Below are 27,602 nucleotides of genomic sequence, written 5' to 3'. Positions count from 1 at the left end.
GTTTGTAAGGATTACTGTATTTGTGCAATTCTGCAGACGTTCTGCAGTAAATCACACTTTATAACAGAGAAGCTTTGCGGTATGTTTTCTACATTTTCTACATTTTTACATCTTTATTCACTATCTTTCATTAGCTCATTTTTGTACATTGTCAAAATTATTTTATGCTTCAAACAGAATACAGAGTAGATACAGATTTCAGATACAGAAACTGACTTTTTTAAATAGCCCTTACTGTAAGTGTCCATTATGTCCTTTTTCAAATATAGTGAATGGCTGAAATGAGTTACAGTTTATGTAAGCCATAAATGACAGTAATAGTTCTGATTTTACCATGTTACCAAAAAGCACAATAATCAGAACCTAATCACTTACTGTCTGTTGTGTAACCCAACAGAACTAATGAGGCTTATTCGTATAAGATACATACAATAACAATATTGCTGAACACTGACACAGAATAATCAGTGTGCCATTTCTTACACAGCGGCAAAAAAACATGTTGGATGACTTTTCCCTAGCGCTGATTGTCAGGAGATTTGGCATTTTTACCTTGATTCAGAAGTCTTACCACACTCCCATTAACCACTAACTGCAGTTCTATGGTCAGGTGGTCAGTTCTGCTGGCAGTCATGTTCAGATGGATTTCTTGCTTCTGTACAGTGAAGTTTACATTTTCAGTCCCATTACGCATGGACATATGTCGGGAGAAAACAATGCACTACGCTACGCAAACATCCCGACAATGAAAAGTCATAAATGTTTGTCCTCAAAGTGCACTCCACTAATACTTTGAGACGTGTGAAAAATTCCCCTGGTACTGTAGTTCAGGGAATTCTTGTGAATGGGCAGAGGACTTAATGGGAGATTAATTTATACTGATTATTCGAAACAAAGAATACGAAATGTCTCGGTACATTGTACAGGGTGTCACACACTCAAAAAGTGCTTAGTATTGAAATCTTGAGTTTATATGTGTTCATCTCAGGGTTAGATTGTCCATCAGTGACCAACTTGTTCAGCTGCGAGGATATAAAAGTTATTGAGGATTATTGGCACAAATATCAGGGTATTAAAAATATGCATTGGATTTGTCGACCACCTGCAGTTTGCTGGCCTCAGAGAGTGAGAATTGGGTCTCTTGTCCTTGAAAGCTACACTCTCTTGTGTGAGCACAGATGATCTTGAGTGTTTAAAGCCAGCGGTATGTTTGGCATCAGAAGAGTCCACATCTGAAGCATCACGGGGTACATTCCACATTATAACTCGTACATTTCAGTCGTGTTTTCAATTCAGTAACTGGCCCTTTGACCACTTTTTCTCCTCGTAACAGTTAACCACTGTTTTATCCAGTCGTTCATCAGAGAACAATGGGAAATATTCATATTAATTCTCTAAGGGAACATTTTAGACAAATGAATATGGGACACAGCAGAAGCAAGATCACGGAGACCTGGATGAGGAAACCAGCTCATTCTTTTTTAACGATAGCTTTTGACTGCCCTTTTTCTCCCTCTCTAAATATGGCTGAAAATTTTAATTTTGTCTTTTTTTTTGCAAGTTTCCGTAGCAAATAGCGACTAAGTAAAAATGGCTGCCTTCCGTTCCTTTCCATTACATTATTCGCTCGTCGTCTAACTTCCGATTTCACCTTCCCGACTTGGCACAGAATCGCAGGGAATCGTGGTTAAAAACTGACCTGATTTTTGAGTTGTATGAAAAGAGTATTGTCCCTTCTACCAGCCCTTCGTCTCTTTTCAAAACACTCTGAGTGTGTGACAACTGTGGCGGACGTGTCACTCGAAAAAAGCTCATCCTTATTCCTTTCACTTGTACACTATCCATCTGAGACCTATCTACCTGTACGTCAGCTCTCAGTCCTGTGCCCCTCCCCCAAGAGCGCTCAGTTCCCATACCCATCCTCCCTCTCTTCCTTTTTACACTGTCACCTCATTCTTGCTTCCCGTCCTCAAGCCCTGGCTCCCGCCACCTGCCCCGCCACCTCCTCCGCCAGGAATGAAATGTAACTGCTCGATGGTGTTCTGCCGCTTCGCTGCAAACGCTAACCTTCTCGCACTGTGACCTGCCAGTGTCCCCGTGCCCCCCCCAGGCAGCTCCCCCCACCCAACAGCCCCGCCTGCATGGCCCGGCACCCCGATGCTCCGCTCCTGTTCTCTGCCAGAGGTGGGGTGGGAGTTCATTTTGATCATGTGGTGTCGGTCAAGTGAGGGCGTGGCACATACGTTTTGTTGCGACTGTGTTTTCTGGCTGGGGGTAAGCCTGGGCAAAGTCGGGACCATTCCTCCGAAATCCCCAGCAGCTACCCCTCCGCTAACATGCTCCGCCAGCTGATCGGGGGACACAAGGAGCCTCTCGTGAGATTTCCGGTGGGTTTGCATGTTCGAGCTTTTGGCTGCCGCCATGGCTTTGTAATACTGGTGCTGTTGGTTTTTTGATAGTCTGGACAAGGTGTTGCCTTCTCCTATGTTTAGCAACTGCTCCTGGGACATCACTCTTCTCGGAGGTTTGGACAGAGTGTCAAAGTTGGGGTTAAATGGAGCCGGGGGTGGTTGTAAGGGATATGGGTTTGGGGTCTGCGGAGGCCCGGAAGGAACGTGTATTCGAGGACGTGAGCCATGCAGAGGGAGGGTACCCCTGGCCCCGAGTGTGTAGTCCCCACCCCAGTAGAGGTGGTGCTGGGAGGAATGGAACGAAGGAGGAGCATTGGTGGGTCGCCGCTTAGTCGTGTAGTAGCCAGAGTACTCGTCCAGATCCTTTTCTGTTCGTACCATGGAAAAGAGAGTGGAGCAAATCTGGTGAGAAAGGGGTTACAAGGGCAGCGGACAGCCTGTGATATTTATACACTTTGACACACTACGCCACATACAGGGTACAGCACAGATTTTTGTGAAAACGTGATTCTTTGGAAGTGAATGCACCTATTGCAATTTTTTGTTATCACCTAAAGTTTTTGTGTTATTTGTATATTTAGTGAAGTTGAAACAGCCCCTCGTGTTACACTTGTTGTTGTAGCTGAAAATTACAGCGAACTTGGCGAAATATGGATTCCCATTTGGATTTCTTGCCACTTCATTTCAGTGTCGGCAGGGACGAAAATGGAGATATATTCCATTAGGATATTTTTTTGATGGAGAGAAGATACACGGGAAGATGGTTGCCAAACCTGCCTCTGCAGACTATCGCCAGAGTCTCACTAAAGAGGTCCTGAAATGTAGTTACAAACTAAAGGCTTCTTAGAAAAATGTAACAATTTCCTACCTGTTATTATTTAAAATATATTTTACAAGACAGAGCATGTTTAACACCATATTCATCTTATGACTGTCTGAATTAATAAAAGGGCATGTTCATATGCCATGGAAGATAATGTATTAAATATGATTCATTTTACAGATTTTTAAAGAAAAATTTAAATTTTCCATCCAGAAAAAACAGTAGGTGATACTGCATCTTGCATTTCACTTTTGAATTCAGGGCAGTAAAAATCTCCTCTTTTCATTCTACTGCGGGATAAAACGTTGAAACCTGTTGATCGGAACACCCTGGTATGTATGAACCTAAAGTAAAAATGGGGGAGAACATATGAGCTTACCAAAACTGTTCTATTAAAATTATCTCCGTAAGCTTGTGTGTTGCTGATGAAGGCATCCTCTCAGACTGTTTAGGAAGGCTGGTGTGCACTCTCCCAACTTTCATTCCCACAGAACACACTCAATTTACACTCCACTTACCAAGCCTCTTCAGCGAGCAGTACCTACTGAGCTCAGGCTTCACGCTCGTTTCGTAGGACGGAGGCAGCTGGGCCAGGTTGTGGAAGGAGTGTGAGAGCGAGGGATGCGGCGCTGATGTGTTGCTGTGTTTACTGGACAAAAGTGCTCCGGTGGGTGCCAGTGCGGCGTTGTTCATGCGGGGTGGGCGTTCTGAAAGACAGCAAGTATCCAGGTGAACCAGGGACATTACTGGCAGTGAACTGGTAAAACATAAAGGCTATGGAAAATTTTGATTAAAAGTCAAACATTCTAATTTTTCAAATTTTGTATTAATCACTACTGTGAAAAATATATACTGTAATATTGTATAGAGCTTGACTTTTTCAGTTCTCATATCCTCTATCGAAGGTGTTGATGTGCACAGGATATATTATCATAACTCTGTGATCTTTGATTAATATACAATAGAAAAATAAAATAAGTGTTAAGATTAGCAACAATTTGTACTTCCTGGTGGTATAAACTTTGCTACATTCAAATCCCTTAGTTATTCTCTTTCTCTCTCGTGTCACATCTCATGAATCCCAGGGACCTTCCTGTAAAGACTGGACTCTTTCTCAGGTTCATCTTCCAGAGAATTTTTTTCCCCATTGATCTCCAAGTTTTTTCTTCTGCTCCTGACCCTTACGTAAAAAGAAATTGCTTAGTCATGAAGCACTACAGCTATAAAAAATGCATTTGATTCTTAATAATGGACCTTGAAATTGTATTCATTCTTAAAAGTGTTATGGTTTATAGACGCACACAACTGGATCACGGCCACATCGCAACAAAATGCTGAGTCGCACGGAAAAATACAAAAGGAAACAAAGGTGAAACAGAAACAGAAAGAACGTTTGCAACCAAAATTACAATAAAATGCAGAAGGCCTTCAACATTTTAGAAGATTGATAAAAATAAATAAACCAATAAACTATAGCACATTGCCACTACTGCATCTTTTCAATGTCGGGCTTTGCAGATGTGGAAAAAATGCCTAGAACTGGAAAATACCATTTACATTTAAAAGAAACAATAACTAAAATTAATAGTTTGGAACATTACAATAACATTAAGTACTTGTGTTTCGTTCCAGAGTCATTTGTATAATTTCTGTTTTGTTTTAATGACATCATGTATTATAGTGCATAAAAACTATTGACCATGTAACATGGTTAAATTAGGACTGGTTCCCAGGTCTGAATACTACCTTTAAACTTGTTTATTGCTTTTCATCTCTCTTCTTATTTTGTTTTTTTTTTTCCCCCAGTAAGTAGCCAGCTTCCTGCTTTATGGTGCCCCACCTGTCTCATTTTGGGCGATATAATAGAAAAAAATGCAGTTTTCCTCCACACTGCTTTCACTCAAACATGTTGCTGTGCCACATGTGGCCGTGCCAACATTTCAGGGGGGGCGCACACACACACACACACACACACACATTGTCTGAACCGCTTGTCCCATACACGGTCACAGGGAGCCGGAGCCTAAGCTGGCAACACAGGGCACAAGGCTGGAGGGGGAGGGGACATACCAAGGACGGGACGTAAGTCCACCACAAGGCACCCCAAGAGGGACTCAAACCCCAGACCCACCAGAGAGCAGGACCCGGTTCAACCCACTGCGCCACCGTACCCCCCAACGGGGGGGCTGCACACCCAAGTCATAGTGGCACCCATCCACTAATACTATTGTGTCTATTGAAAACTCTTTTCAGTAAGACAGGGTGCGACACTTTTCTCCAAAGCGCGCACACACACACACACACACACACACACACACACACACACACACACACACACACACACGCACACATGCTGGCTGAAACCACTTGTCCCAAGCATGGTCCTGGTGAGCCAGAGCCTAACCCAGCAACACAGGGCACAAGGCTGGAGAAGGAGGAGACACACCCAGGATGGGACGCCAGTCCATCGCAAGCACCCCAAGCAGGACTCGAACCCAGACCCAGAGAACAGGACCTGGCCAAGCCTGCTGCACCACTGCACCCCCCAGTATTAAACAACTTATAATAATTACCCATTTATATAGGAGGGTAATGTTGCAGTAGTTGACACATTGTTCATCCCAAACACATTAACTTCTGTTCTTGATATCACTCACCTGAAATCTGGCTATGAAGCATTCTGTTATGCAATTACACACTTGCTTATAACATACAAACCTACTATATTTGTATTTCACTGCGAGAACATTCTGACTTTTTCATCTGTGAAAATTCAGTAAGTTATAACAGGTTTTTATCATAATGATGCTTTTTTTTAACACAATTAAGAGAAAATAATTCTGTCTTGCAATCAGAAACTGGATTTCCGGGTGAATCCAGAGACCCTTCAGGAAACAAATATGAAACAGAGCACACTTCTAACCTCAAGCCCAGAGTTGTGAACGGTGCTCTCCTTCATTTTGAGCAATCATACAGATGGTCCCTGACTTTCGGTGGGGTTACGTTCCGCAAACCCCATGGTAAGTCGAAAATGCATTGAATACACCTAACCTACCAAACACCGTAGCCTAGCATAAGTGCGATGGCCATTATGGTCGTGTCGCCTTCATGCTGGGCAACTATCTTGAGTTTCTCCTCAAGAGTAATTGCCCTCCTCTTCTTCTTCTCACCAGTACCAGGAGACACAGGTGGCGGTTTTGGTGACATTAGAGATGTACAAAACACAACCGCATGACACGTTGGTAGATGCGGATCACTGCTGCTGCCCAGCATCGTGAGAGAGTGTCGTACCGCATATCGCTTGCTCGGGAAAAAAATAAAAATTCTAAATTCAAAGTATGGTTTCTACTGAATGTGTATCGCTATCACACCATCGTAAAGTCGAAAAATCATAAGTCGAACCATCGTAAGTCGAGGATTATTTTTTAGTAATTGATGAATGGTTAATATATACATTTGTTACCCTCTAAATTCACATGAAGAGAAAAATCAGGATCTCCATTTACATTTGAACTATTCCGCTCTTAGTCTGAGTAAACTGCGTTAGGCTAAAACTATTACATCAGAACGAAAAAAGTCCAAAGTAGATTAATCCTGGCAAGTGTGTTCTGGTGAAAATTTTGTCCCAAATGACACAGTTAATTAAGCTGTCTCTTAACTTATGCATACAATAAATGGGACAACTAAACAGAACCTGGTACTTCTGTACACTCGATCCGCTGTTAGTCATACCTGTCATTGTAGCTGAAAAGTCATTACCATGCTGACATTGTAAAACAGCTGATGGTGTGTTTGTGCAAGCAAAACGTGAAATACGGTATATTAGCTATGAACTGATTTAATGACAATGTCTAAGAAGAATGCAGCACATATTCATTGTAATTATGAATTCATTAAAATTATGATTACAACTTTTCCTCCATTTTGTGAAGCAAGAAAGAAATGTCAGCCTATTTACTCATCTGCTACCATGGTAGGTATTGGGTGAAGCACTCTGGCTCTCAATGGTGCCTCAGAGTGCCTGAGCTACCTGTTCTGCCCATGTTCACGCTCCAAAGACACATGTGGACGAAAGCAATGGTAACCCACTGCCATGCCCTCCCTCACCTCCCTGGACAGGACACCAGTGAATTGTGGAATAGTCACACAAACACACACACAGTCACACAGTACAGGCAGTTTACAACCTCAAACTAACATGAAACACATCTTTGGACTGTGGGAGGAAACCAGAGCACTTGGAGAAAATCCACAAAGACACAGTGAGAACATGCAAACTCCACACAGGCTGTTCTGGGTTTGAACCCACACCCAAAGAGCCCAGGAGCTGTGAAACAGCAGCACAACCTGGTGTTGCACTGTGCCGCCAACTGAAGTATATTACAGGTAAAATACAGGTCCCTTTGAGAAGTTCGGTTCCCATAACAACAATAACAACAACAACAGTAATCCATCCATCCAGTTTCAATAACCACTTTGTCCTGAGCAGGACTGCAATGAAGCAAAGCCTATCCCTGAAGCATTAAGGTGCCAGGCCGAGGGAGGGTTGCCCTGGACGGGATGCCAGTCCATCACAAGCTGACCACACATACATTCAGTCACTCACCCATTCACGAACTGCAGGCAATTTAGCATCACCAGTTTATCCGAACTGCATGCCTTTGGACTGTGGAAGGAAACCAGAGCAGCCAGAGGAAACCCACACAGACTGAGCGGGGATCGAACCCACTTTCTCTCACACCACCGCCCAGGTAGTCGACTCACAGCATCACCCTTGCTTCAGTAAAAATAATAATAATCAAAATGCTCTGTAAGACTTTTCATGATTTCTTATTACCTCCAAACATTAACATTTTAGAAATGACTGACAATTAAGAAACACTGTCTCCATGAATTCATGTTTGACACAGATTGTCGATTGTTGACTGATTCATCCCATAAGCCTGATCAGTGTTCATCTTGTTATTGATTAAGATGCTTTGCAGGGAATCCCGGCACGAATGGGGTAGGTGGGTGTCAAGAACCTGTTGGGGATGGAACTGACTTTGTCTTTAAAGGCAAAATCTTCAGCAGTAAGTGCAGAGGAAAGAGGAGGAGAAGGAGAGGACAGGAGGGAAGAAAAAGTGTTGAAAGGTTTGTGGGGACTATTGGCTGCCGATTGCAGTTCATAATGGAAGAAAGCAGTTTTTGCTGAGGAAACAGTAGAGTGAAAGGACAAAATGAGCATCTTACAAAGTGCTAAATCTGTGAGACCTTTAGATTTCTGCTATTTCCTTCCAGTTTCACTTGTGTCAGTGAAAGCAAAGAGCGTGAATGTCAGATTTGTCAAACATTGTCAAACATTCTGTACATCCAGAGTACTATCATTGCAGATAAATGTGCAATGGCAAAATGTTAACCATTTAAACTCAAACTCAAATCAAGATCAATGAAGTTGGGAACCTATAGGTTTGGGTTAGGCTTGAGGTCAGGGTGGGGATTAGGGTTGGGGATAGGATTGAGGTTAGGTTTGGTTAGGGTGGAGATTAGGGTTCAGGTTAGGCTTAGGGTTACCCTACCTACCCTAGGTAACTGTGTTGTTACCCTACCCTAGCTAGCCCTGACTTTACAGGTCTGAAACCTTCCACTTTGGTAAATGCCATTGGACCTCTTTACTCAACCTTTAAGCAAAAGTGATGCAAGGCCCTGCTGCCAAACAGCCCAAGCTTTTCCATACTTCTCAGCAAAGCAGTTCCTTTTGGACTCACGATTTTTGCTACGATCTGATTATCAGGCCATCTCTTCCCAGCTTGATGACTGAAGCAAAAATAGTCTTTTTCTAAACTTCTATTCCATTACCGCTATAAATAACAATGTAATATAGTTGTAGACGATTTGGACCAAGACTCAACCCTACACAGACTGTAGCCCAAAAAACACACAAGTCCCAATTTAAGGAGCTGTAACTCTGTACAGTCTACATTCTGTAACGCCACAGGTAAAAACAGCTTTCGAATACTGCAGGCACCTCCCTCCAAAAGAAGTCCATAAGTTATAACGTTACTTGCACTTGCTGCAACTACAACAGTATAGATACAAGGCTGCAATGCGCAAACTGGCACTGGTACCACGACGAACACGAAGGGGGCCAGTGCCACACACTTTCTCACCATCTACACCGAGGTCCTTACCGATCTTAACCACTGTGTGTTTGGGGCTGGAATCTGACAGGTGGATGAAATTGTGTCGCAAATTCCCAACTGCAAGACATTGCACAGCTGTCGTCTACGGTCCTATCCTGCAAGTGCTCGCGAATGTGTCTGAGTGTGTGTGTGCGTGCGTGCGAGCGCTGTTTCATGTAACAGATGGAGTTCTGCAAGGATACGCTGTCTTATCCTTTTTCTCCTCCTCTCCTGGGCACTGTCCTCTTTCAAATTCTCTTTGCATTGCCCTGCATCTTCCTCTCCTCCGCACCACTCCTTTGAGCTCTAGGGAAGGAAAAAGAGTCACGCGAGGCACCGTTCCCTGCCGAACGGTGCAGTCACTCACTTCGGTTGTCTTTGCCCTGAGGGACAGGTGTGTAGAGGTTCTTGGGGGGTCGCCCAAGAGTGCCCTCAGTCCCCCCGGAGCCGAGGGCAACGCTGTTGTTCCTCTCTCCTTGCTGAACTGGGCTGGACTGGTGACGCAGAATGTCCACCAGAGCTCTGTGGGACATAGCAGAGATGGGAATATTACTGTACCTACTGTACACAGACTGGTGATAAAACCAATTTAACAGCTTTGTTCACCTTTGTGGGAAAAAAAACACTGCAATGTAATTTACTTTTATCTTTAGAATTTCCAAGGTCTCGATCAGTTTGACAAACTGTTTTAAACAATGAGCTCCTTTTCCTTTTATAATTTAGCCCTAGAGAACTGTCCAGAAAACTGCTCTGGAGATGTTTTCTCTTCATGCCAACAGAGTTTGGATGCTCTGAAACACTTTCTTGATGAAGGATGCTCTGATAACTAAATAACTTGCATTGTTATGGATGGAAGAGAATGTATTGAAACAGAACTCATCAAATTCTGGTGTAATTTGTGTAGCAGGGTGAGAGACGGGGCAGTACCGACAGAACACCTTCCTATACCTGTACATTTATCTGACATGTTGAGAAGATATTACCACAGCTGATACCCCATGATGAACCCAAACTGTTCTTAAGATGCACTTAAGACATTTTGGGAGCTGCAGCCTTTTTGCAGGAAGACATCAAAAAAGTATTTACCCACTTGGTAAATTTCAAGCTGCCTTAAAGTACAGGGTGGTCAAGTGTAGTTTCCAGAACTTTCCATGCCGCTTCCTCTCTTATGTAACTAGACACCATCGTTGGTATTTGCAGTGCGACTCCTCGCACTCAAAATCCTAACTTCCAGTTCTTCATTCACTTTCAGGGATGCAGTCAGATCAGATGGGAACATGTCAGTGTATCAACACAATTAATGCCAAAATAATTTGATACTAATCGACAGTTAGTCATGGATCTTAGCAAAAGCGATTCACTGCATTTCTTGTCAGAGCTCAGCAGCTCTGTACTGGAGAACAGAAAGGGTGCCGAGCTTAGCATTTGGGACACCTCCGCGCTGCAAGGACAAAAGGTTTTACTTCCATTGGAAGTGAGGGAAATGCTATGGGGGGTGGTTTCTGCAAACACTCTGTGGTTGCTAAGGACACCGCAGCTGGGGCGGAGCGTGATCTTCTCACCTGGGCACATTGATGTCTCGGTGTCTGGGCCGTCGCGACGCCTTGTGGAAGGCCACCTTGATACCCACTGCCACCACCACGGTGAATGATATCACCCCTCCTATCACGTACATGGTGTTACTGTTCTGCTGCTGCACCGGGTCAAAGTCTGGGTCCGGACGCTGGCCTGGAGGCGCCGTGGCAGGCGGCAGCGTCTTGGCCCACACTGGCGAGATGTAGTTCTTGCAGGAGTCCTGGTCCAGGCGGTTGCTCTGGTGCTCACAGCAGAAGCGGTAGTGGCAAGTCCCACAGCAGTAAATGTAAGTGCCTTTGGTGCAGTTGAAGGTGAGGTCATACTGCCCCATGACGTCATAGTAACCCCTGCAGACATCCACATCCACGATCCGCTTCGGAGGCGGCTCCACCTGGGCCGCTCCGAGGGGGGGCTTCAGGGCGTCTGCCGTCACGTTTCTGGGCAGCATGATCTGCGCTAGCGGTTTCGGGGGAGTTTCAGCACTTTTCGTCCACGGTTCGGACCTCCCAGCGGGCCTCGCCGCCGGTGGAGCCGACAGCTGGAAGTTTCCCGCTCCGGGGGTCCCGGCGCTGGCCGCGCGGCGCTCCGTGGCGTTGGGCGCCATGGCAACGACGCGCGCGCACAGGAAAACGAGAACGAAGGAAACGGAAAGCATTCTGAAAAGAGCGACTGTACTCATTTTCGGGGAATGAAGAGTTCGGGGGAATAGATTCTTCCCAGCGCGCGCGTGTGTGTGTGTGTGTGCGCGCGCTCTCCAGCCGCTTGTCTTGTCGGCAAAAAACGTCGTTCACAGACACACGTGCCACAGGTGTGAGCTGTGCGCCCCGAAGTCCCAGTAAAACAGTGTTATGTGTTCAGTAATGTAACGTACGGCACTGCACGCGACCAATAAAGCAGGGCGCATCCCTGGGCTCTATCAGACTATTGTCCGGAGCGGTATTCATCTTTTCCTCTCATTCCTTTTGCTTGTTCGTGTTGCGAAAGTGTGCTGCGCATTCATTATAAAGGTCTTAAGAGAAGCTTCCAGAAAGGCCCGTTATATCCGTAGCCGGAGCAATACACTAAAGCGGTGGTTCTGAGCAGTAAAATGGCTTCAGCGCGCGCGACACCACAGCTCACTGCGTAGCTACCGACTGTTTTGTGTTTCCACTCCACTCGTATTCTTTACATTCTGCGTGGATCTCTGACTGACTGTACACGTAAGGTGTAAACACGGGCATTTACATTTTCAGTGCTCGCTCGAGTTTATTTTCATTTGCTAGCTTTTGAAGCTTGTCACACTGTAAAAAGACGAGCTAGTGTAAAGTTTTCGACGAGCTGACGTAGCGCTTCATGTGGATAATAGAACAGCACGAGTTTTTTCCTGTCAGGCAGATTTGGCTTGTAAACGAAATAAATATAAAAACCAGAGATGTGTGTTGTAAACACGAAGCTCCACTACTACTAACACGCCGTGGTGTGTACTTTTCCCTTGCCTTCGGCGACGTTCTTATTCTATGACTATGAATATTGACAGTGGAAAAAGTGTGAAGTGTAAACGGCCCTTGTTTCACCTGTAAACCTGACGCGCTTCTCTCGCTCTGCGTTTATAACCTCTTCTTTTTTTATTTGGCAGTATTTTTTCATAAATATATATGGCACTTGAATATTCGTTAGCAACAATTTGACCTTGAGCAAAAAAGCACACAAAAATACAAAAATAGTACTTTGTTATGAGCTGTAAACAATTTGTTGGCAGTTGCAGGAGTTGTTTTTTCTTTTTTTTCTCTTGTAAACTTTTACGATGATCTCGGCACTTCTATAGTCAGTTTTACCTTGCAAAACTACTGAGCAGGAATTATTTTTCCTCTTTTAGCGATACCGTAACATCTAACTGCATGTTTCTTCTCATCCTAGCACATCTACAGTGGTATCTTCTTACGTAGGAGTTTAGTATCAACAATGTTTTTGTACAACAGCTTTTCCAGCTGCCCTCTTTCTCACTGCTTTCTGAATTTCTGTAAGGAACTCAGAGAGGAGCTGCTTTGTGAGGACAGGTAACCATGGCAACCCAGTAGCGAAGGCTCCTTTATCATCTTCAGCACTGGGGTATAGCAGCATGGAATTCCAGGCATGTCATGTCTGTTTAAGTCGCATGATGACACTCATTCAACTGAAAAACTGTACAATTTAAAATTGAATTAAAAATGTTTGTTTGCACTGATTTTGTATCACAGATGTCGGATTGTCTTGACTAAAAAATAGTGAAGGATATGAGGTATCATTGTCCCGGAGTGGAAAAAAAGCATGTAAAAATTTCCAGTGGATTTCAAACAAGAGTGGAAATACAGATTGTATTGATACAGCTTATATTTTCATTATGAAATGGCCCTTTCTCAATGCAATAAATCCCAAAAGCATATGCTTCCAGAAACCGTTTCTTTGTTTATCAGATCTGTCCTCTTGATTCGGTCCATTTTTATCCATTTAACCATTTAGTACAATTAATTCCTTGAGCCTAGGAAAGAAAGGAAAACATGACAAATTACTAAGTGTTGAGGAAGTTAACGCACTCACCAAAATGCAGAAGAACCTGTTACAAGGGGTGCTGAAGCCTAGAGAAAAAACTGAAATAAATTATGAGGCCAGCACTTAAGAGTATTAATTATATATGTTTTTTATTCAGTGTAAATAACATACTGTGTTTGCACAGAATAAAAGCAAATATACAGTTACTTGGAGTGCTGGCCTCACAACACTTCAAATTACTCAGTGTTGAAATTTTGTACATAGTTTTATCTGTATGGTTCTTTTAGATAATTAGTTCGAACTTTAATTTTCATAAACCGATCCCTTTTTCATGAGCAAAATTTGTAGCAACGACAGTGTGACAATAATGTGTACCTCAATAATGAAATTTCCAAATTAATATAATTAATAAAGCATCCTAAGCATCATTTTCATTTTTTAAGTTTACGACCTGATGCACACACACCAGAATGAGCAGTTCAGCTTCCATTCCAGCTCAGTTCACACACATTCACCATGTCCAACTTCAACATGACAACACGCTTGTCGTCTCATCTCACATCTACTCAGTTACGATGCTGCATCTTCCAGGAATTAGAACACTGTTATCCATGTAACAGTTAAAACAGTTTCACTTAAAAGTAACCACCTTGGTCAAGAATGTACTTTTATCAGGGCCTCCCTAAGGTAAGCAGGAGGAAATACTTTAGTCCTTAATGGTTGACATTTCTTTTGGTACCACAGGCTACATCTCGGCTACAATGAGACATCATCATTTTGCCGTTATTTTTATGCTATATAATTAACATAAACATGTCTGGCTTCAAGCTGGCACAGTAGGTGTAGGTTCGAATCCAGCTTAGTCTTTGTGAATTTTACATGTTTTCCCTGTGTCTCTATGAGTATATTCTGGGTGCTCTGGTTTCCTCCCACAGTCCAAAAACACATGTTTCAGGTTAACCGGCAATACGATATAGCCTGTTTGTTTGCGTGTGTGGCTGCCCTGTGATGGACTGGCATCCTGTCAGGGTTTGAACCCCACCTAGCCTGGTACCCAGTGATTCTGGGATAGGCTTCGCATCACTGTGACCATGACAAGGAGAAGCCTTGCCTGCAATTGGGTGAGAGATCTGGATTGACTTGTCAATTACATTTACGGGGGGTGCGGTAGCGCAGCAGGCATGGCCAGGTCCTGCTCTCTGGCGGGTCTGGGGTTCGAGTCCCGCTTTGAGTGCCTTGCGACGGACTGGCGTCCCATCCTGGGTGTGTCCCTCCCAGCCCCACGCCCTGTGCTGCCAGGCTAGGCTCCAGTTTGCCGCGACCCGGCTTGGGGCAAGTGGCATCAGACAGCATGTGATTATGTTTATTTATTTAGCAGACACTTTTCTCCAAAGCAACTTCCAATGTACTCTATGTAGTGTTATCAGCCCACACACCTTATTCACCAAGGTGACTTACACTGCTCGATACACTACTTACACTGGGTCACTAATCCATACATCAGTGGAACACACACACTGTCTCTATGTCACTCACACACTATAGGTGAACCTGAACAGCATGTAGTTGGACTGTGGGAGGAAACCAGAGCACCTGGATGAAACTCACACAGACACTGGGAGAACATGCAAACTCCTCACAGACTGAGCAGAGATCAAACCCACATCCTCTTGCTCACCCAGGTTCTGTGATACAGCAGCGCTATTCGCTGTGCCACCGTGCTGCCCACAATTACTAATCTACCATAATAAAACTTTGCCCATTTTTTTTTTAGAATTTATCCACACAGGCATGCTTGGAATGTTGGCTTTTTTGAGTGTGCAGTGAATGTCTGCACAAGACCACAATGTCAGTTCCAAGTTGTGGCAGTAGTTCACTGCTCATGTTCTAATTTGATCTCATCTCAGCGAAGAGAAGCTGAACAAGTAGTCCTGCGGTGTATTTCCTGTAGAAGGCATGAAGACGTCAGCTTCACCACAGATCCGACTTCAAGTGCTCCTCGGAAGCTTGAACTGCTAATCAGAGCCAAGTCCGCCTCACGCTCATCCCATCTGTAATGTTCGTAGGTGTCCAGTTGTAGTGAAGCAATGCAAAAAGCCTGTTAAGTCATGTCACTGGCTGTGGAGTAGCACTTATTGGGTGTGACATGTCATTAAAAAAAAGTCACTCATCTTCAGGCTCCACTATCAGGGATTCAGTGCTACTCATGTTGGACTGACAGGAACGGCCAACACCTGCAATTCCCAGCGCTTATGAATCTTGTCAGTCCTTACATCTGAATGTGCCCATCAACGGCGTATCGTTTCCACCAGTCTGACTTCACACCGAGAGCAACGGCAAGTTCCAATAGCATAATTACTTCCATTAATTAATGTTTAAGCTTTAACTGATCCAGCTATGTAAAAAAAAAAAATTACATACGCAGCAATAGAAAAGTACACGATAGCCAGGCTCTCATACTGCCGTTTACATTTTTCCAACTTTGTTATTCCTCTTAAGTTAATGGTACAATGGTGAATGTACTAATGATTCAACAGAATTTACGATAATTCCTTCTGATGACAATTTTTTGTTCTTCGTTAACACATATGCAATATTTTTCTTCAAGGACCAGTAATGTTAAACCCTTGAACAGGATTGCGATCTACTTTATAATTTGGTGGCAGTGCGGTTAAACAGAGTAATAGCGTGGTTTGAACAAAAAAGCTAAGCACGCAATTGTATATGCCATGGTTTCCAAAGTTATTGACATCCAAGATAAATATTTTTTTAAAGTACAAAATAAATAGTGTAGAGAAGGATATATGTCATCAGCAGAAATTTAGGAAAGCCTTTTATTGAAATACATTTCTTTTTAAACAAATATTCATGCATGAACAATACAGCACATTCTTCAGACATATCGCATCCAAATTATTGGATCCCCAGTGTTATTTCTCTAATTTTTATAGACACGTGATGTGTGTGAAAATAAAACCAAAATGAAGTATGCAATGGAGTTCAGAGGGCACGACTAATCCATAATGCACTTCTTTTAGATTTAGGTATAAAAGGTAACACGGGGAAAAAACGTTTTGCCAGCCATCACTGTGGGGAAAGGTAAAGAGCTGACCATTCCATAGAACAAATCATTTTTGATCTCCACACACTGAGTTACAAAAAAATATATAAAACATAAACGTACGGCTAGAGCAATAACTGGGGAGTGAAAGAAACGCTGAGAGGAAGAGGTGAGATGAGAAAGGCTTGGTTAAGACCAAAGACGTAATGAGCTCCATAACCTTTCAGCACATCCTGGCTGAAAACCCGGTTTCCAGTCCCACGAAGCTCCGATTTGGACAGTAACCCCAATCACACCTTGAAATCATCAAGGAAATGGTTGCAAACCAAAAAAAAAATCAACAATTTGCAATGGCCACCAAAGCAACGACACTTAACTCCCACAGAAAGCCCTGAATTGAAGGATAAGTGTCCACAAGTGTGCATAAGTGAAGAGCTGGAGGGATGTCAAGGATCTGGAAAAGTCCTGCATGGAAGAATGGTCCAAGGTGCCCCACCAGTGTATTCTCCAGCCTTATTTAAAATCACAGGAAAAGGCTTTGCGCTCTTCTCCACTCCAGAGGAGACTGCACTAAAAAGAAGGGATCCAATAATTTTGAAACCTCTACACCTGAAGAAAACACTGTATGGCACATGTATGGATATTGGTTCTGAGAAATGAATTTTCATAAAAGCCTGAAGCTTTCCTGATGTTTTTTTGTTTTTGTGCTGACACTTGGCTGTTGATTTTAAACAGTATTTTTAAAACTCATTTTTATTAAGGGTGCCCATAATTTTGGAGGCCACTGCATCTACTTCTCATCACTTTGTCACAATTTCACAGTTACTATCTTAGCTGGCATCCTTGTCACATGAACTTGCACAGCTTATCCCATCAGCCCTTGTCCACTAATAAAGTGTAGTATGAAGGAAATGCATTCCAGTTAAGCACACTCTCAAGAGAACAACTACTCTTTGGGTTATTATTTACAGTTCTGATTCCAATTCCAAATGAACACTTTTTACACTAAGCATTGGGCGGCACAGCGAGTAGTGTTGCTGTCTCACAGTGCCTGGGTGGTGCAAGAGAACATGGGTTCGATCCCTGCTCGGTCTGTGTGGAGTTTGCATGTTCTTCCCCATGTCTGAGTGGGTTTCCTCTGGGTGCTCTGGTTTCCTCCCACACTCCAAAGAAAAGCTGTTTAGGTTCACCCACAGTGTATGAGTGACAGAGAGAGTGTGTGTATTCCATTGATGTATAGATGAGTGACCCAGTGTAAGTAGTGTATCTAGCAGTGTAAGTCACCACGGGGAATAAGGTGTGTGGGCTGATAACACTACATAGAGTTCACTGGGAGTCACTTTAGAGAAACGCATCTGATAAATAAATAAATGAAATGTAAATAATACAGGGGGGTGCGGTGGCGCAGTGGGTTGGACCGCAGTCCTGCTCTCCGGTGGGTCTGGGGTTCGAGTCCCGCTTGGGGTGCCTTGCGACGGACTGGCGTCCCGTCCTGGGTGTGTCCCCTCCCCCTCCAGCCTTACGCCCTGTGTTGCCGGGTAGGCTCCGGTTCCCCGTGACCCCGTATGGGACAAGCGGTTCTGAAAATGTGTGTGTGTGTGTGTAAATAATACACTAATCTGTTTTACCACCATTGCAAGCATATAGGACAGCACACTGCAAAAACAAGGCAGTGTACTACCTGTGCCATGTCTCAGGAACCATACACCCTGCAGCACACATATGATCTGCCACAAGCAACATAAAACTCAGTATGAACTATGAATGAATTGTACTAACGAGCAGGTTAACCGACATTATCAAACAGACTAGCAACATTCTTAATATCTTTCATTTTCCATAAAATCGTACATAACCATGTCCATAACTATACATTAACTCAATTCAAAGCAACATTTTCACAAGGAATGGGGAAAAACTTATAGCTCATATGCCAGATTTTACTGACTTGATCATTCTGTAGTCCTAACATGCTCTACTGGTAGCTCAGAAACCATACTGCAGTTCACTGTTTCAATTGTAATTATGACTCTTTTCCACTTTGTCATATAATTCATGCTGAGGTATTGTGAATTATATGTTATATAACATTCGTATGGAGTATCAGAAATTTTGCACTGACATATCTCAGATGTAGACATGATGTTTTTAAAACCTGGCATTTGATGTTATGTAACTGTTGGGGTGAGGAGGCTGGCTGGCCACTCATGCATTCTTCCAAGGAAATCTGCCAAAACCTTCCTCTTGCATCTTAAAAGCACTGTACTCTGGTGCTGGGTAATTCTGTCGATAGATCATCTCAGCTGGCAGAATTAGATTCCTTCATTTTCTGTTCTTCTAGTCCTCAAATAATTTTCTTTATGTCACCTGGACCATCTTTTAGTCCAGAGTCCATGCTCAAGAGTATTAAAAATGATCTCCTTCATCCCAATTAATGACATCATTTGATGGGCCACCATAAGGCTGACTGAGGAGCACCATGTACTGTAGGACCCCACATGGAGTAACGGTGAACGTTCCAGTTGAATCAACTCTTGATGACGCTTCGTGTGGTTTTCAAGGTAAATGCGAATATAGAAATGGTTTTCTATTGCCATCTTCGGCGCACACCTTTGGACTGTGGGAGGAAACCCACCACAGATGCAAAACCTCTTCATGGATGCATGATCACCACCTCCAACTCAACCTCTCCAAAACAGAGATTCTTTACCTCCCAGCTGGCCTGTCCTCCTGTCACGACTTCTCGATCAAACTGGACAACTCACTCATTTCGCCTAGCTCCTTCGCTAAGAGTCTGGGAGTTACAATTGATCCAAGTCTGTCATTCTCTCAACATATCGAAGCCACAACCCAGTCCTGCAGATACATCCTGCATATTCTCTAGGATCCGTCCCTACCTCACTGACTCCGCCCAACTACTTGTCCAGTCCATGGTGACTTCCCATCTGGACTACTGCAGCTCTCTTCTGTGTGGCCTTCCTGCAAATGCCATCAAACCTCTGCAGCTTCTACAGAATGCTGCTGCACGAGTTGTTTGATTTGCCAAAGCGCTCCCATGTATCTCCTCTACTCATTTCTCCACACTGGCTTCCTATAGCTGCCCGTATCAAATTCAAAACCCTGGTTACTGTGTACAAGTGCATCAACAGAACTGCTCCCGGCTATTCACAGGACTTGATCAACCGGGACACCACAGCCAGGCCCCTTCGCTCATCTACATCTGCTTGCACAAAAGGCAAAGCTCTGAGGTTCTCGGTTCTGGGTCCGTTGTGGTGGAATGACCTTCTCCTGTCACTCAGAACTGCGGAAACTCTGTTTTCAAGAAGGGTCTGAAAACCCACCTTTTCTAGATCCACTTCGCCCAGGATCTCTCCAGCTCACCTATGGTGTAACTGTTCATGCATCGTAACTCCGGAAGCATCCCCACATACAACCTTTATTCAGCCATTACTCTGGCATTGTACTTGCTTATTTGTGTATCTTATAATATTTAAAAAAAAAAAAAATTGGTGGGAAGGTATCGGGATTTGTCTATCCTGTGTTTTATGCACCTACTCGATCGATGAACCTCGGTGCAGCAAGCGGTAGGGAACAAACTAGGTTTGCTTGAGACTTTCATGTCTACAGCTATGTCTCCTTCTCTCAATGTAATGCATAAATTGTTCTTTTGTTGAGATGTACATCACTTTGGACAAAAGCATCTGCTAAATGAATAAATGTAAATGTAAAACCACAGGCAAAGAGGAGTGAAGTTCTGGCATTATCCGCTGAGCCACGGTGCCAAAATTAACCGACTGTCTATACAGTTGGCTCCCAACTTACAAACTTATTTGAGCTGAAAGTTGGATCATTAAAGAGAGCTCCATAAGTTGGGTGTAACACGGAGTGGCCAAGGGGCTCATCATCAGCTCTACATCTAGCAACTCGTGCAATTTGTATCAGTAGGAACAGTGCTATTGGACAAATTCACTGTACTTCGACGTGTGTATCTCTATTTCTCTGTCTGTTGAATGAAACGCACTTTTGTTTACTCTTAGCCCTATGTCAGTTTGAAGAAAAACATCTGCTAAATGAATCAATGCAAAGTAAATGTCAACAACCCGGACAGCTCCATGGGGCTGGAGGCAACAGCGCAGTTTTTTGATATGAACAGAGCAGCACCATAGACTGTCGCTCACCCATTCAGAGTGCGGGCAACAAGGGGGCAGACAGCCGCTCTCTCTGGTGAGCCGGGAGGGCTCGTGCACACGCCTAGGCATTACGAGTCGCTGACAGGAATATATAACGCAAGGTGTAAATACAAACACTGTCTGAAACCGCTTGTTCTGAGCAGGGTCGCGGCGAACCGGAGCCTAACCCGGCAACACCAGGACGCAAGGCTGGAGGGGGAGGGGACACACCCAGGACGGGACGCCAGTCTGACGCAAGGCAGCCCAAGCAGGACTCGAACCCCAGATGCACCAGAGAGCAGCACCCAACCTGGGTGAGGGTACTAGAGCCAAAAAGCCCAATCAAGAACAACGATGCAGAGCTAGACCAGGGTGTTGGTGCTCACCTGCAGCTCCTTGATCCCTTCTTTTACCCCATACGTCACATTGAAATCCACATCGTACAAAATTCACGAACAACCGGTGTAAGCGCAATAATAGGAAATGAAAGCGTAATTATAAGAAATTTCAAAAACAATGCCAATTGTATGTTAGTTATCTTGAAGCACAGGCAACAAATGCACATCACCTCAGAGCCAGAGGTTTTATATGGAGGTGGTGGATGCTGCAGAGGCAGTATTTCACTGACGGCTCAGAACCGGTAGCAATAGAAGGCAGAGCATCATCTACAGCCTCTTCACTTTCCGTTTGCTTCTTTTCCACTGTTTAAAAAAAAAAAAGAACTTAAGGCAACATTTTTTGTTCATGATTGCTATCTATGGACATATTGGGAGGTCATTTTGAGTGCCAGCTCTGTTTTTATGACATTTACTCATTAAGCTGACACTTTTTTTTACAGTGACTTACAATGTTAAGATAACAATTATTTACCCATTGATACAACTGGGTAATTTAGGGTCAGTACCTTGCTTAAGGGTACTAGAGCCAAAGGTAGGGCTTGAACCTACAACCTTTAGAGCCAGAAGGACCAACCACTACCCTACCAGCTGTCCTGTAAGAAAATTTACGAGAATTTATGAACATTTATGAGAAAATAAATGCTAAAAACTTAAATGCATTAAAGCTGATTAAATGTGTTTATTCTAATCTGGTGACTCTAAATTGTCCTTAGTGTGTGTCTGATACTGCCCTGCAATGGGCTGCTCTCCTCATACCCTCTGCTTTTGGAATAGGCTCCAGCCCACCCCAACCCTGCACTAGCTTGGACAGCAAAGGTGGTAGAAGCCCCTCTACTGGGCATTACAACTCATACTGGGGGCACTAGAGTGAGAAACAAATGTCAATCCTGAACACCCCCTTACAAGTGGGCGGTCGTACAGTAAATGAAACACTGCAATGCATTCTATAAGACTATCAAGTGCAAGAGACAATCTCGGCCCTTATATTTTAAGCAGTGAGAAAAATTCACATAAACCCCATTTCTCTATGTTGGAATAGGGCGGGAAATGAAAATTAAACTACATTTGACGATTGTTTGCCCAGATGGCAACATGAAATGCTACAATGTGAAGAGAAGGTCAAAAATTGATGTGAAATTACCTAACAACTGCACTGTGATGATCTTTCTAGAAATCTCATGCTATCAGAGACATGAACTTCACATGAGCCTTTGGTGAGCTCCAGGTTTCCACCAATAACACCGCCGAACACGTCAGCCGGATCCCTTCTGTTCCTTTCAGACAAAATATCCGAGTCCAAGAGGGTTCGACTGGCTAATAGCACTGCTCTTAACTGCAATTCACCGGCAAGGTTATTGTAGTTCACTGCTCTCGTCACCAACGTCATGACTGCTGAAGCCAGCTTCTCTCCAAGGTGTGTCATACAACTGACTTCAAGATCACTGGATGATCTTGTTACCACATGGCATTAGGTTCCGCTTTAACGATCTACGTTCTTCATCACGCTCGGTTTATGTATTAAAACCTGCTATATCCCTGAATTAAGGGATTTATCAATTAGAAGGAATTTATATTTTAATCAATCCGCTTCATTCGTTTAAAAAAGCGCCGCTAGGTCTTGGTTTCAAGAGTTGCAGCGTTGGGGAGGAGGTGCCGTAGTGAACGATTCGGGCTCGCACCCGAACAATATTACATCTCTACATGAAATACTTGCTAAAAGAGCCCAGTACTGCTGTCCTCCACAGCGGACATATTTATTCTCACTCCAAAATGGGAAGTGTGGCCGCTCAGCTTTTTTGCATTCAGATGAGATCACTAATCTGTTACAATAAAGTCAAGGCATTGGGGTTAGCAGTATGGGGGAGGGGGGGGGGGTAAAAGCAGATTCTGAGCATGTCTCAGTGCAGCCCTCATACTTACACTTGTAGCTTTAAAAATGGGGCATTTACTCTGTTTTGTACTACACAGAACCCCCTCTCTCTCTCTCTCTCTCTCTGCGTAGGTGGATTTTGCTCTCTCAGAATAGCAATGCAGTACTGAGAGCATCATCCTTTCTCCCCTTTACACTGTTTTTCCAACAATGTAAAGCATGTTCTGCAGATTCCCTCATTCTAAGTTTCTGTGCTTTAATTCCTGTGTGAAACCCTTTTCATCCAGCTTGTCCTACAGGACCATATCATCTTTGCTCTTCTCTTCTCTTCCAGCTACAATTCCATCCCAAACCCCCACTTGCAGTGCTTCACAATGAGCAAAGGATGACATGGTGGTTAAGGGTAAGAGTCTGCAAAGCCCACCTTCTCAGTTCAAATTTCGTGCCGCACTCTCTCGTTTTCACCCTTCGGCCCAGTACATCGTGTCCGTTCAAAGAGTAAAATGGATTGTTAGACGTGCGAATGCATAGCCGAACACGCTGGAGATGCTGCGGCAATAAGAGGCTGCTGCAAACAGCAGCGCGTTGATGTGAAGCAATGAGCGTGTGCTCCTCAACGCAACGTCAAGGGAGGATCTGAAGCGAAAAGGAGTCGAGAGGGAAACCGAAGGCATGGCGTTCACATCCTGTACATGCATGTGGAGCTGTACTGCTCCGCACTGTGAGCAGAGCAGGCCCCATGTGCACAAAGAATCACTACATGACAACATGTATGTTAGTGGTGTCAGGGCTCCGTTGTTAAGATGCCGGCAGCGGCGGCAGCAGCAGCGGCACCTCACCGTATTGCAACATGGCACATATTCCATATTTTCCATATTGCACATATTGCACATATCCCAACTGTGCTGTTAGGTTACAGGTAGCAGCTCCTAAGAAATAACACACATAATAAAATGTGTGCGCGCCCCTCTGTTCTCTGTCACATCGTGTTCACGTTCACAGCTCGTGAAACAGAGTCGACGTCACACTCAGAGCGGACGCTGCGTACGGTCGGTAACGGTCGGGTAACGGTAAAGTAACCACAGGTAACGGTCAGAAAAGGTCGGGTAACGGTCGGTAACAGTGGGGTAACGGTAAAGTAACGACAGGTAACGGTAGGTAATGACCAGGGAACTATAGTTAAAGGTAAGGTAACGGTCGGGTAACGGTATGTAATGGTCAAGTGACGGTCGGTAACAGTAGGGTAACGGTGCGGTAAGGGTCGGGTAACGGCCAGGTATGGTCGATCACTTCACTGTCGGTAACGGTCGGTAATTGTCGGAAGGGACGCGCTACTGACGGTCGTGTGTGTTGGGCGGCGGGTTTCTCTCTAATAATGAAACGCTCCACAGAAACACGTCTTACAGACTTACTGCTGTGTTTGTAAGGACCGAAAGCCGCACGCGGACGCGTACGGTGCGTTTTCGTGTTCGCGGTCATTTACGCGGTACAGAAACGCATGATCATGTGTAGCGCTGCAACCCCACCACCATGAAATAGTGAAAAACGGTACACAGACGCGTTGTTGGTGTGTTCGTGAAAATGAAAGGCTGCACAGACACATACGTGGTGTGTGTGTGTGTGTGTGTGTGTGTGTGTGTGTCTGTATGCACGCACACCGATCATCCATGAACACGATGGAGCGCAGGTTGTACCTACTAGTACGGCTCGGTAATATAATAAACGCACACACTTTCATTTTCCACATCGTGCTGCTGCTGCTGGGAGAAATAAAGGCGGAAAAGAAAGAATAAAAAGAGAGAGAGAGAGAGAGAGAGAGAGCGGTTCCGAAAACGCGCAACAGACACAAAAAGAAGCCCATTTCTGCTCGTCTCGTCTCATGTCATCGCGTCGCAACGGGACGGAGCGAGAGGACAATACGAAAGGAAGGTCTTACCTGCGAGGCTCCTCTCTGCATTGTGGGAGAGACCCTCCGCTCGCTAATTGGTATTCAGAGCGCGCTTCACACCCATCGCTCGATCATATAACTCAGCCAGTTTCGCGAGACGATTCTGAATCGCTTTAATTCATCCCGACACGTACGGCGCTCGACCGTGAAATAGAGCGCGGCGAGGAAGGAAAACCGAGCGACGAAGCGGTAATGTTCCCATTTTCCCTTAGTCTTGCGCTGTATAGATTTTGAAAAAAAAAAAAAAAAATGGTACGCAAATAAATAAATAAATAAATAAATGCAAGAGAAATTAACTGAGGCAGCTGTTATTCTGAAATCCCATCATCATGTCGTTGGCGGTGCGAGCCGTGCCGATGCTGATGCTGATGCCGCGGCTCACTTGGTCCTCGGGCGCGGAGACACGCGCGCGGCGGCCGCCGGAGCCGCGCAGCGCAGCGCAGCGCAGCGCAGCGCACGTCGGGGCGCCTTAATCTTTCGGGACAATAAAGGCAGACATGCGTGTGCAGAGTCGGACCCTTGACTTATTCACTTATTCCCATTCTTCCAAAAAGACATATTCCCTGTCATCATTTCCTCTACGAAATGAGACACCTGTACATTTTCTCGTATTTGTATTATATGAGGTAAAAGAATAATAATTATTATTTTTATTGTTATTGTTGCTGCAGTTAAAATTTTCGCGGCCCATTCGATTTCCTCAAGAATCATGCACTGAGACGAGGAGCAACGTCATTTTCGAAGTTCATCTCTTGGTAGGAATCGGCAGAGCGGTGCGGAGCCGTCCTCGTGTGCGCGCTCAGCACACATGTCAGCGCGCGCGCTCCCTCCCTCGTTGTCAAGAGGAAAGTCGCACCGCTGCTCTCACCGCGGTCCGCTCCGATCGCTGCCCGCGTGCGCCCATTGGTGCGGGCTGTTGCCAGCACGCGGCTCCGTCACCTTAGACGGGGGGGCAGGCAGCGGACATTTCTGTGGAGTCATTGGTTTAGGGGACAAATTATGGAACGGGGACTGACTGAGACACACTGATACAGTAACACACATGCGCGCCGCGCGCGCGCCTTCGCCTCCCGCAGCGTGTTCGCGGGACGCGCGTGAAGCTCCACGCTTCAGGTCTCCTCTCTCTCCGCGGCCGCCGAGAAGCAACTGAAACATTGGATGACATTTTTCAAATTCCATCTGAAGAATGTGCTCTGCGTTATTTTTCGCACAATCCTCTTGTGTCGCGAGCTTTTTCATGTGAGCTCGTATATGTGAACTGTTCCCAACGGTTGCCGTGGTAACGAGTCCATCCCAGCCTCCCGAGTTAATTGAAAAAAGGCACGAACGGAACGCGCTCGTGTGCGCAGGTACATCTTCGGCTTTACTCTGCAGTTGCAGCTGATAGAAATGCAAGCGATGTTAATAAAACGTATATTGTAGCCTATTTATTTAACGACATTTCCGATCCAAAATACAGATCGGCGTGAAAAAGACTAGTCCATGTATTGCACATGTCATTTGTACTTATAGTCTGTATTGTGTGACCGTTGCTGTAAGAACGAGCTCGTGATGTACTGTGTGGCCCTACATTTGTCTGTAATATTGCTAGTGTACATTTAGCAGACACTTTTCTCCAAAACGACTCCCAGTGAACTCTCTGTAGTGTTATCAGGCCACACACCTTATTCACCGTGGTGACTTACAGTGCTAGATACGCTACTTAGAATGGGTCACTCATCCATTCATCAGTGGAACACACTCTCTCTGTCTCTCACACACTATGGGTAAAATGGACAGCATGTCTTTGGAGTGTGGGAGGAAACCAGAGCACCGAAAGACTTGCACTGCTAGATACACTACTTACACTGGGTCACTCATCTATACATCAATGGAATACACACATACTCGCTGTCACTCACACACTGTGGGTGAACCTAAACAGCATGTCTTTGGAGTGTGGGAGGAAACCAGAGCACCCAGAGGAAACCCACACAGGGAGAACATTCAAACTCCACACAGACTGAGCAGGGATCGAACCCACGTCCTCTCACGCCACCCAGGCGCTGTAAGACAGCAGCGCTACTCACTGTGCCACCATGCCGCCCTAGTTTATACTACAATCCCTCAATATCCAGATTTTGGCTTCGGAAGAATCCTTTTATGCATTTTACACATTTTACACACAATCACTTGTGCAGGTGACTGAGGAAACACTTATGATTAGCAACTGATTCACGCCGCTATTAACTGACCACCTTTACATTTATATTTATGCACTTTCCAGCAGCTTCCGTGCAAAGCGACATCAAGCGCAGAGTGAACACAAGTGCAGACAGCAGACTTACATACGTGTGATTCACAGGATTGGTGCAACACAAGACAGTTTTTTCCACCACACCGGGGCCAAGACTGAGAATCTATGGGTTTTAGTTTTTGGACCCTTTTTGAGGGGGATGAGCGGGCAGCCAGAGGTGGAGGATCGAAGCTTTCTTGCTGTGGAGTAGGGACTCAGGATCTGCAGCTATAAAAGAGGGCGACTGACCTTTGACTGTCTTGAAGGCCTTGAGCAGAGTCTCGGTGCCGACAGCTGCAGAAGGCCAACGGCACGAGACAAGGGCCGGACGCACACGGCAACGCTTTGGCAGGTTCGGTTCAACTTGTGCTGCAGGATTCTGCAACACCTGAGGAGGCTTGAT

General features: G+C 44.7%; 1 protein-coding gene across 1 annotated transcript; it reads right to left on the bottom strand.

Annotated features, from left to right (window-relative positions):
• Positions 1-327: 327 nt before the first annotated feature.
• Positions 328-25,672, bottom strand: shisa7b (shisa family member 7). Its single transcript, XM_029248057.1, has 5 exons — positions 24,913-25,672; positions 10,958-13,467; positions 9,763-9,917; positions 3,753-3,941; positions 328-2,779 (listed from the first exon to the last, which is right to left on the bottom strand). The coding sequence occupies exons 2-5, from the start codon at positions 11,647-11,649 to the stop codon at positions 1,938-1,940; spliced, it is 1,878 nt and encodes a 625-aa protein (XP_029103890.1). The 5' UTR covers positions 11,650-13,467; positions 24,913-25,672; the 3' UTR covers positions 328-1,937.
• Between the last annotated feature and the right edge of the window lie 1,930 nt (positions 25,673-27,602).

Source organism: Scleropages formosus, chromosome 23 (genome assembly GCF_900964775.1).
Source record: "Scleropages formosus chromosome 23, fSclFor1.1, whole genome shotgun sequence".
Classification (NCBI taxonomy): Eukaryota; Metazoa; Chordata; class Actinopteri; order Osteoglossiformes; family Osteoglossidae; genus Scleropages; species Scleropages formosus.
This window is presented reverse-complemented; position numbering and strand designations above follow the sequence as displayed.